Genomic DNA, 10,957 nt, shown 5'->3' on the forward strand with positions numbered 1-10,957 from the left:
TATAACTAAATTGATGAGATTGTTGCCAATGATACTAAATTCACTCTATTATACTGTCGTTAAAACGTCTTATTCATAGAACAAATAATTTGTCTTCATGCTTAAAAAATGATAGAGAAATACTCTTATTCCTGCAGTAAATTGAAAAGAAATTGTCTTAGTCCCACAAAAAAATGCTACACAACCAAAAGTTATTAATATAAAAGGTTAAACACTTGAGTTTCTTAATTAAGATTTAGTGGGATTTGATCTCCAACTTGGATATGAAGTTGAAGCTAGAGGTATCATTTTATTTGAAAATGGACTGACCCAATGTGAGAGAATTAATTGGGTGTCAAATAAAAAACCCTAGATACCTCTACCTCTTGTTACACAAAATAGAAAAAAAGAATGCTACACAACACACACAACCTCAAATATTATTCATAGAATTAGATTGTCTTCGTCCCTCAAAAGGAGTTATGGAATCCTTTTTTTTTTTTACAGTATATATATATATTCGAATTTCGAACAATAATTTGTGTGAACAATAGGTACATTGTTAAAAAAATTTAAAATTACGAGCCAAATATACAAGTGTGCCGCTAGAAAAATAAAGCCATTTCTCAACACCTATTACTAGTTTCATTAAATTAAAAGGGTGTAGTAGCAAAATCACAAGAGAATATAAGGCAATGAATATGCAACGAGAATAGTATCACTAGAAACACTCATGGGACAAGAGAATCAAACACTATAGATCTCATTCTATTCTATATTATTTCTCTTGTGCTTCTCTTTTGAGCAAAATGATGATATCAAGGTTAAGGTTTTGTGATTGCATGTACATTTAAATAAGGTTCCTATTGCCCTGCCATTACATAAGGGCGTACGATCCGTTTTCTCACATCTTAGGTAAGAGAGTCTCAACTTTCATGGTTCTATGTCTTTTGCATGCATATTATTCATAGGTTCTTTTTTTTTTTTTTCCATCATCCAAGAGTTTGGTTAGGTTTCATTGAATTTGCTAAAATAATGACTTTCTGTCTTGCAAATGGCCATGTCACTTTATTTAAATGTAACGTGGTTTAATTCTTAGTATTATATGGTTGTCATTTATTTCTATTTCTAAGTATGAAGAGAAACATGATCACCCTCAGCTTAATCTGAGATCTTTTCTTTCTTTTTATATGTATAATGGTGGGAATGAGGTTACAAGATAAGATCTCATGCAAACCACTCAAATCTTCCACCACTAGATCGACCCTCATGGGTTTCTACCTTTTCACCCCCGAGGGAAAATTGTCAATTTTCTTTTTTCGTGAAGATTTTTGTACTCTTTTCAAGCATTTTGTCTCTTTTGTATATTGCTTTTGGTATAATGAGAAAGTGAATTTTAGATTATACATATATGTTTTGTTTCTGTTAGGTGTAGCTATCATGCGGTTGGTTTGTATTTTGGGTGCTTGTGATATCATTACACCCATTCTGCCACCAGAAATTTTCTATTCCAACACTAATTGAAGTTTTGAAATTAAGGGGCCATTGTCATAAAACCTTATATGTTCTTGTGATTGCAAATTGTATGCTAAAATGTCATTCAGAACTTTAACTCCATTACTGGTTTTGTGTCTCTGAATAGTGTTGTGTTTTCCTTTTAATAATATCAAATTGGTAGAGCTTCTAAGGCTTCTCTATTTCATCCCTGCAGACTGCAGATCTACATTAATTCTTTGTGATTATAACTATCACTTTGTACCACTAATAATCCCAAATCACAATGCTGCCATCAAATGTGTTTGCGAAGGATTGTGATTGGAGCTTCATGAGCTAACATATTCATTGCTTTGCTGAACCTCTCTTTGCTATTCCTACTTCATAAACACCCTCAAATCAAGTATTTATAATATGAAATTCATGATAGCAATCTGTTTAATTTTCGTGTACCTTTTGCCGATTATTTTGTTTACTCATTTCCAGCACCCTGCAAACAGACATTTGTAGTAGATATCAAAGAGAACAAGAAGCAGCAAATAGGAAATCTGCTGTGAAACCATGGGAGATGTCACAAAATCACATGATGTGGGAGAAGATAGTTTATATACAGAAGATGGGACAGTTGATATTTACAAAAAGCCTGCCATCAAGAAAAAAACTGGAAATTGGAAAGCATGCCGCTTCATACTTGGTATTGGATTTTTTTTCTTCTTTCATTTCGATACCATCTTTTATGCATATTTCAGTATTAAAATCGCACTAAGGTGCTAAAAACATTATGTCAGGAAATGAATGCTGTGAAAGATTGGCATATTATGGCATGAGTACAAACCTAGTGAACTATCTGCAGACCCGTTTCCATCAAGGAAATGCAACTGCTGCAACTAATGTCTCAACCTGGTCAGGGACATGCTACATCACCCCATTACTTGGAGCCTTTTTAGCTGATTCATACATGGGAAGATACTGGACAATTGCTAGTTTCTCAACTATCTATGTCATAGTAAGTTCATTTGAAGAGGAATCTTTCTTGTTTGTTGAAGTCTATGTTATGATAAATGAATTTAATCTACACCCTTCAGTGTCAGTTTATATTTTAATGTCTATGAGGTTCCTAGTCAACAAGGATCAATATTTTGATTGGACAATAAAGCCTATTGTTTATTGTTAATCTTGTCTGTCTTTACTTAATATATTAATCTCTTTCAAGCATAATCCAAAAAAGTTGCAGTTTATTATTATTATTATTATTATTATTATTATTATTATTATTATAAGTTGTCAAGCCAATCATACTTCTTTTTGAGCTAGAGAACAATCTGGCCCGTTTCATTCTATTTTCAGAACTAACAAGGATTTAATCTAAAGATATAGTTTCATCCATAATCTTCATTTTATGTTTTCATTATTTATTGCATTTGAAATATTTAAGAATTTCAATTTATGTTATAGTTGTACTGTGTTTCAGAACATTATTTTGAGGGGAAAAAATATATATAAAAACTAATATGAGGGTATGCCCTTTTAACGGTGCTTGTTTGTTTACTTTGCAGGGAATGTCACTTTTAACCTTTTCTGCTATTGCCCCTGGATTAAAGCCTTCATGTGGTGCTAATGGTTGCTATCCGACATCAGGACAAACTACAGCTTGCTTTATAGCACTCTACTTGATTGCTCTTGGAACTGGTGGTATCAAACCATGTGTCTCATCTTTTGGTGCTGACCAATTTGATGAAAATGATGACTTTGAGAGGAAAAAGAAGAGCTCTTTTTTCAATTGGTTTTATTTCTCAATTAATATCGGTTCGCTCATTGCTTCCTCAGTGTTAGTTTGGATACAGATGAATGTGGGTTGGGGTTGGGGATTTGGAGTACCTACTGTAGCAATGGTCATTGCAGTTACATTTTTCTTTATTGGAAGTAAATGGTACAGACTTCAACTGCCCGGTGGTAGTCCCCTTACAAGGATTTGTCAGGTTATAGTGGCAGCATCCAGGAAAGCTAGGCTACAAGTGCCAGATAATAAGTCTCTTCTTTATGAGACTGCAGATGTAGAGTCTAATATCAAAGGGAGCCGCAAACTTGGACACACAAATGAGTTAAAGTGAGTTATCTAAACTATGTTTGCATTTATTGTTTATAAGAAAAATGATATTCAGACACTAATTGGGTGTATACACCTAGTCAGAGATAGGAAGACAAGAGGGAAAAAGTAAAAGATACGAGAACTTGAGAAGTAATGTAACATGACAAAAAAGAGATAAAGAGGACATGAACTAGAAAAAGGTGGAGGCACTGTAAAAGTGTTTGATTATCATTGTTAAGTTTAAAAACATCAAAGGTGTAAATGATATGTCCATATTCTGATTCAGTGCATATTTCTAGAATATCTAAAATACAATACATTGGATAATTTCTTAGGAGTGGTTTTCATGTTCATTATATTTCATGATTTTTTCCTCAATTGATTAAGATCAAAAGTCTATAAAAGTATTAATAGGACTTTAGTCCTATGAATTTTGTATCAACCAATATATACAGTAGAAGATCATCCATGTCTTTTTACCTTTTACTGAGAGCAAGCCTTTCCTCAACAATGAAGTTACTAGTGATTTGGAGGTCATGGATTCAAATGTTGGAAAGAGTCTATTCCTTCGCGGGATTAAGGCTACATTTGCACATGCATAACAAATCATAAGAGTGTTGAAACATCAATTGTTAATTTTATCGTTAACGACTGATATTACTTTACTCTTACTCATTTTAGACGAACCAAATCCTTTTCTTTTATTCTTCAAGGCTTAAATTTTGGTTTATATTTTCATGTTTTATTTTAATTAGACTAACTTGTAGATTCTAGGTGTTTGGACAAGGCAGCAATAGAGACAGAATCTGACCACACTAATTGGCCAAATTCATGGAGGCTGTGCACAGTGACACAAGTTGAGGAGCTCAAATCCATAATTCATTTGCTCCCAGTTTGGGCAACCATGATTGCCTTTGCAACCGTGTACAGTCAAATGAGCACCATGTTTGTGTTACAAGGCAACAAAATGGACCAACACATTGGTCAACACTTCACAATTCCCTCAGCATCCCTCTCCCTCTTTGACACCCTTAGTGTCATCTTCTGGGCCCCAGTGTATGATCGCATGATTGTCCCATTTGCAAGAAAGTTCATTGGCCATGAACAAGGATTCACACAGCTTCAACGCATAGGCATCGGCCTTGTCATCTCCATCATCTCCATGATTGTTGCTGGCATTTTAGAGGTTGTTCGCCTTGATATTATCAGAAAAAACAACTACTATGATCTTGAAACCGTTCCCTTGTCAATCTTCTGGCAAGTGCCTCAGTACTTCCTTATAGGAGCTGCAGAGGTTTTCACAAACATTGGTCAAATGGAGTTCTTTTATGGAGAGGCTCCTGATGCTATGAGAAGCTTGTGTTCGGCTTTGCAACTCACTACAAATGCATTGGGAAATTATGTGAGTACTTTGCTTGTTTTAATTGTGACAAAAGTCACCACAAGCCATGGAAGAATTGGTTGGATCGCAGACAATCTAAACAAGGGTCATCTTGATTACTTCTACTGGCTTTTGACAGTTCTTAGCTTGCTTAACTTCCTTGTGTATCTGTGGATTGCAAAGAGGTATAAATACAAAAAGGTTACAACAAATACTCATTGAGATCTTGGGGTGACCCTTCACAACTTTATTTGTTACACTATCGTATAATTTGCTATATTGGTCTTCCGGTCCAAATTTTACATTGACATTAGATTTAGCATCTTTCTTATAGATAATTGTATTTGCATAGATGCTATTTGGAGTGTGATGAAATAAAGATTGTACTATTTGAGGTTCCTTGCAATGATCTACACTTCTATGTTCTGCTTGGGATTATTGTTGGTTTTGTGGAGGAAATTATAAAAAACAGAGGAGAGAAGAAAGACAATACGTATGCGGAGGAAATAGAATTATTCTATTCTAATTCAAATTGTTCTCAGCAGCGATATAATAAATAGCAAAAGATAAACTAATTAGATAACAAGATATTAGCAAAACAAAATATTAAAACTAACTTGCTCTTTAAAGATAGGAATCACTTATTGACTAGGCTAATCCATTAAAACTTCCTTACTCCAAAAATATAGGAAACCAACTTATTTACTAAATCCTATTTTATAAACTAAAAAAATAAAATATTATGCAGTTACAAAAGTATATCTTCAACACTCCTCCTTGCTTTTGGAACTGCAAACTCCAATTCTTTGAGTTCAAGTTTGTTGATAGGTAGTGACTTTGTAAACATGTCAGCCAGTTGATCTTTAGACTTGTAGTAAATTAAGTTCACTTCTCCACTTTGTTGCATCTTTATCAAATAATAAACCTTGATGTTGAAATGTTTAATCTTTCCATGACACGAGATTGTTTGCAATAGCAATGGCTACTTGATTGTCAACAAAAATTCCAGTTTTGTTCTTTTGAGAAAATAGAATGTTTGGCCTTGTTGTAGTGAGATACATTAGACATCCAATCCTTCTCCTATAATATCCTTCATCAATGTTATCAACACCTTCTTTCTTGTTGAACTTCACCTTTTGATTCATTGGTGTGCTAGCAGATTTGTAGTCCTCCATTTGAAACTTCTTCAAATTTTCTTTTGCATATTTCCTTTTTTTCATGTTTAGCATTCTTTCAAGATGGCAATGACCAAGTCTCTTGTGCCAAAGTTTCGTGGATGTGACTTGAGTGAAATAGGTTGTATGCTCCTCCTCTGCTGGATCAAATGAAAAGCTTTTACCTTTCATTTTAACCCTTAGAACTTCCCGGCCAAAATTGTCATAGATAAAGCAATGTTGATGTTCAAAGGACACTTTAAATCCCTTTTTAATCAACTGACCTACACTTAGCAAGTTTTGATCAATGTTAGGTACATAAAGAATATCTGATATTAATTTGATACCTGAACATGTTGAAATTGCAATAGTTCCTTTTCCTTTTATTGGAATATAGCCACCATTCCCAATTCTGACATTTGAGTCATTAGTTGGCTTCAAATCCTTGAATAAAGTCTTATCATATGTCATGTGGTTCATACAACCACTATCAATCAACCAACTTTTACTTGATTCACTACTCAAGAAGCATGTGGCCACAAACAGTTGGTCCTCCTCGTCTTGATTAGCAATCTGAGCTCCCTCATCATGGTGATTTTTGTTGGGGCAGATCACCGTTTCATGTCCTATTTGGTTGCACTTGTTACATTTTGCATCTGGTCTCCTCCAACATCTGAAAGGTGCATGACCTTTTTTGCCACAATGCTGACAAGGTGGATAATTTTTCTTTTTATCCTTACCTTGGTTGTTTGCACTGTTTTCGCTGCTTGCTGGTTGATTCTTCTGGAAAAAATCCTTTTTGCTTTCATCAAGTTCATGATGTTTGGCGGGCAAAGCACCTTCGACAACACAATCTTGCCTCATCAACCTTCGCTGCTCTTGAGCTTGCAGGGCATGTAGCACTTCTGCCAATGTGATTTTCGACAGATCCTTTGTGTTCTCCAATGAAACTATAGATGCTTCATACATCGCCGGCACCGTTACCAAAATTTTCTCTACAATTCTCGAATCAGCAAAATCACTTCCCAACAACTTTATCTTGTTGGCAATACCCAACAATTTGTTTGAGTATTCTTTGATTGTCTCTGACTCTTGCATCCTTTGAAGCTCAAATTCTCTCCTTAAATTCAGCACTTGCATGCTTCGTATTCTATCATCTCCAGCGTATTCCTCTTTCAGATAATCCCAAATTGCTTTGGGTGATTTAAGAGTCATGATTCTGATGAATATCATTTGTGAAACACCAGTGAACAAACATGACCTCGCCTTTGCCTTCTTCATCTTTCTTTCCATGTGATTTTTAATTTGGGCCATGGTGGGATTTTCAGGCAGCGGATATATTTCATAATCCTCTTCCACAGCATCCCATAAATCCAAATACTCCATGTAGGATTGCATTTTCACTTCCCAAAGATCATAATTCTCTCCATCAAAGATTGGAAGAGTTATGTGGGAAAAACTTGCTTCACCTTCCATGGTATAGGTCCCGTAAGAATAAGGCTCTGATACCAATTGTTGGTTTTGTGGAGGAAATTATAAAAAACAGAGGAGAGAAGAAAAACAATACGTATGCGGAGGAAATAGAATTATTGTATTCTAATTCAAATTGTTCTCAGCAGCGATACAGTAAATAACAAAAGATAAACTAATTAGATAACAAGATATTAGCAAAACAGAATATTAAAACTAACTTGCTCCTTAAAGATAGGAACCACTTATTGACTAGGCTAATCCATTAAAACTGCCTTACTCCTAAAATATAGGAAACCAACTTATTTACTAAATCCTATTTTAGAAAATAAAAAATAAAATATTATGCAGTTACAAAAGTATATCTTCAACAGTTATGATTGGAAGTGTTTTGTAACATTGGGTTGACTAACCTAAAATATTAGAATTTTTTTTCTAAATTAGTTTCATTAAGCTCCTGATCATTTGACCTAAATTAGCAAATTTTATGGCCAGAATGCTATGGCACTTCTTCTCAGTAATACTCATTTCTACTAATTTATAAAACCATCCATCCGAGGGTGTTAAGCAATGTCATGATAAAAGGCTGCATACAACTTCTTTTACTGTCATCACCTTTTAAGAGACACATTTGCTTCTTGTTATCATCCTCACTTATGATTCAATCCCATTATTGCTTCACTGACCTGGTGCCACTGCATTTTTATATGAGTACCACCAGAAGAAAAACTCCTAAATTCAACACACTCAACACTGCCAAGTGCCAAGAGCTAGAAAAAATAGTGAAGATGACCATAGTTCAAGTTATCCGGTATCCAACAACCACTTCCACGATGCCTAGTGTTATCATCTCTGTCAAAATATTCACAATCATAGTTCTCAAATAACTTCCAAGTACTGCTGTTGTGAGAGACAAAGAAGAACAAAGACTCCTCATTGCATCAGGAGTTTGCTAATAGAAAAACTACAATTTCCCAACAAATGTGAACGCCTAAACACAACCTATGATGAAGTACTGAGGCACTTGCGAAAAAAATGACATTGGTATGTGATTGAGATTGTATTAGTTGTGATTCTTGACTTCCCTTAGTCTTAGAGCATCTTTAGTGCCAAATCTTAAGCAAGGATCTTGAGCTCAAGATCTGGTCTTCATTTGATATCCCAATAAAGGATTTGGACAGATCTCCGGCATAGAGAATGAATTATTGTACAAGAACCCTGAAGATCTGCACATTGTTAAAAAAAAATTATTTTTACTCCCTCCCTGAGAGTGAAACGCGGGACCAACAAAAGGAGAACAGACAAAAAAACAAACAAACAAACACAAGGAGATGAAGAGGAAGAAAGCAAAATAAACAGACAAAAACAAAAAACAAAGACATGACATACCGGTGGGGGGGGGGGGGTTGGTCACAATGGAGTTCCAGAAGGGAAAAGGGGGGTCACGGTGGAGGGAAAGGGGTGGGTCGTGGCAGAGGGGAATGTGGAAGGGGGAAGGAGGTCATGGTGGATGAAGAAGAAGAAGAAGAAAGAAGAAGCAATGTATGAGATGAGGAGAGAGGGAGGAGGAAAAAAAAATGAAAAGCCAACGAGTGAAAGGAACGGGAGAGGAGAAAAAAAAAGCCAACAATCAAGAGGTAGGCAACGTGTGAAATGAGGAGGTAGTGTGTGTGAGGCAGGCAATGTGTGTACATAGTGACTGTTACTGTGTACATAGTGATCATTTTCACTTAAAAAATGCATGTACAATAACGGCTGAAATGCACAGTAACACTATTGTCGATGGTGCAAAAAAAAATTTGGTGTTACAGACATAAACATCCTATAAATTGGTTCAATACACACAACATTTGTACATACAATTTTCATTTTCATTTTTCATTTGTCAATCTCTATTCTCCAATCTCAATCTAAGTTAAATTTTATCTGTGTGAAATGGATCCAAATCAATTTGATTGACAAACTTATATAAATTCTTTACAAATTTACCGTATTCTTTCTTCGACCCAAAATTCACAAAATTGTCCTCCTCCCCCCCCCCCCCCCCCCCGTCACTCCTTTTTTTACCACCACCACCACAAAATAATTTTATTTCAAACACTCAAACCCTTTCCACTGTAAATTCTCAAAGTTCTGAAACATTTCCTTTAATCCCACCAAACAATCCTACCATGGTTTCAAATAATGAAGTTGGTTCACAATTTCCAATATTTTCTACCCAAATTGGGCTAGAAGGGTCTTCTACAAAAAGGAGGCCTCGAGTCGCCTTTGCAATAGAAGAAGACACACACCTCATTAGTTCATGGCTCAACATCTCAACCAATCCAATTGTTGGTGTTGGTCAAGGAAAAGAAGCATTTTGGTTGAGAGACACAAAAAATTACAACAAATTTTGAGGTGAACTCCTCGAAGGAGCAGTGAATCAACTGAAATCACAATGACAAAAAATTAATCTAGGTGTGCAAAAATTCAAGGATCACTACAAGCAAATGATATTGTCGCAACGTGCCCTTCGCGGGCGAGCGAGGGCGAGGCTCACGGATGCACTTTCCAAAGGAGGAAAGGTGCGCGTAGTCGCCACCAACGTTTATTTGTGGAAAACGTCGGGAAAACCGAAGGAAACCGGTCAAAATGAGAATTCTAAGTTCGGGAGTTGTATTTACGCTTGAGGAAGGTATTAGCACCTCTTACGTTTGTCTCGAAAGACAACAGCCTTATTTCTAGAATTGTGGAATTGTGTTACCTTAACTTTTATTTCTTTTTATTTTTTGAGGTCGACAAAAGCGGGGCTTTTGCTCCTACGTACCCTCCTTTGGAGAGGAAATCAGACCTACGTAGTTCTTCCTTAAGCGTGAATCGAGTGATTCTTTTTACTTGAAAAGTGATCATTTTAAGGCATTGGACCTTAAAAATGATCCATTTTACTTGGTAAGAAAACTGAAATGATAAATTTTCAAAACCCTATTTTTGTGGACGAGCTTGACTAGGCGAGTTGATTTTAGCCTTAGTTTCACTTTAGTTATTTAGTCAATTCAATTAAGAATGAGAACTCCCAAAGAGAAAACGTCCGATTGATTTTCCGCTTTACTTTACTAAAGAAATATTTTTTTTGGTTATTATATTATTATTTTACCTCTTTTTTTGATTTCCAACGTGGTTACGGCACAACCGAACGGTCGGAATTCATTTTAACAAAAATTACCGGATGATACAATTCAAACGATCGGTGGAAATTTATTTTATTTTTACATTAAGCAAGGAATGACTTAAATAAATTGCTTAAGCACGTCAAAAGGCGGTATAAAAAGTAAATGAAAACGTTACGGAAGCGTTTCGGAAGCGCCTCGGCTTAGATTTTCTTCACGGAAACAATTTTTCCAAGCAAATTCG

The 10,957-nt window shown here is 35.4% G+C and overlaps 1 protein-coding gene across 2 annotated transcripts; it reads left to right on the forward strand.

Moving 5' to 3' along the window:
- The first annotated feature begins 1,456 nt into the window (after window positions 1–1,456).
- LOC100779289 (protein NRT1/ PTR FAMILY 8.1) lies at window positions 1,457–5,349 on the forward strand. 2 transcript variants are annotated; one of them, XM_041015418.1, is made up of 5 exons: window positions 1,457–1,876; window positions 1,974–2,167; window positions 2,262–2,479; window positions 3,030–3,580; window positions 4,337–5,349. In XM_041015418.1, the coding sequence occupies exons 2-5, from the start codon at window positions 2,035–2,037 to the stop codon at window positions 5,163–5,165; spliced, it is 1,731 nt and encodes a 576-aa protein (XP_040871352.1). In that variant the 5' UTR covers window positions 1,457–1,876; window positions 1,974–2,034; the 3' UTR covers window positions 5,166–5,349. The 2 variants fall into 2 exon arrangements, with proteins under 2 accessions (XP_040871352.1, XP_006573342.1); XM_006573279.4 differs by having other exon boundaries at window positions 1,458–1,876; window positions 1,960–2,167.
- The last annotated feature ends 5,608 nt before the right edge of the window (window positions 5,350–10,957 follow it).

This window comes from Glycine max, chromosome 1 (assembly GCF_000004515.6).
Source record: "Glycine max cultivar Williams 82 chromosome 1, Glycine_max_v4.0, whole genome shotgun sequence".
Lineage (NCBI taxonomy): Eukaryota > Viridiplantae > Streptophyta > Magnoliopsida > Fabales > Fabaceae > Glycine > Glycine max.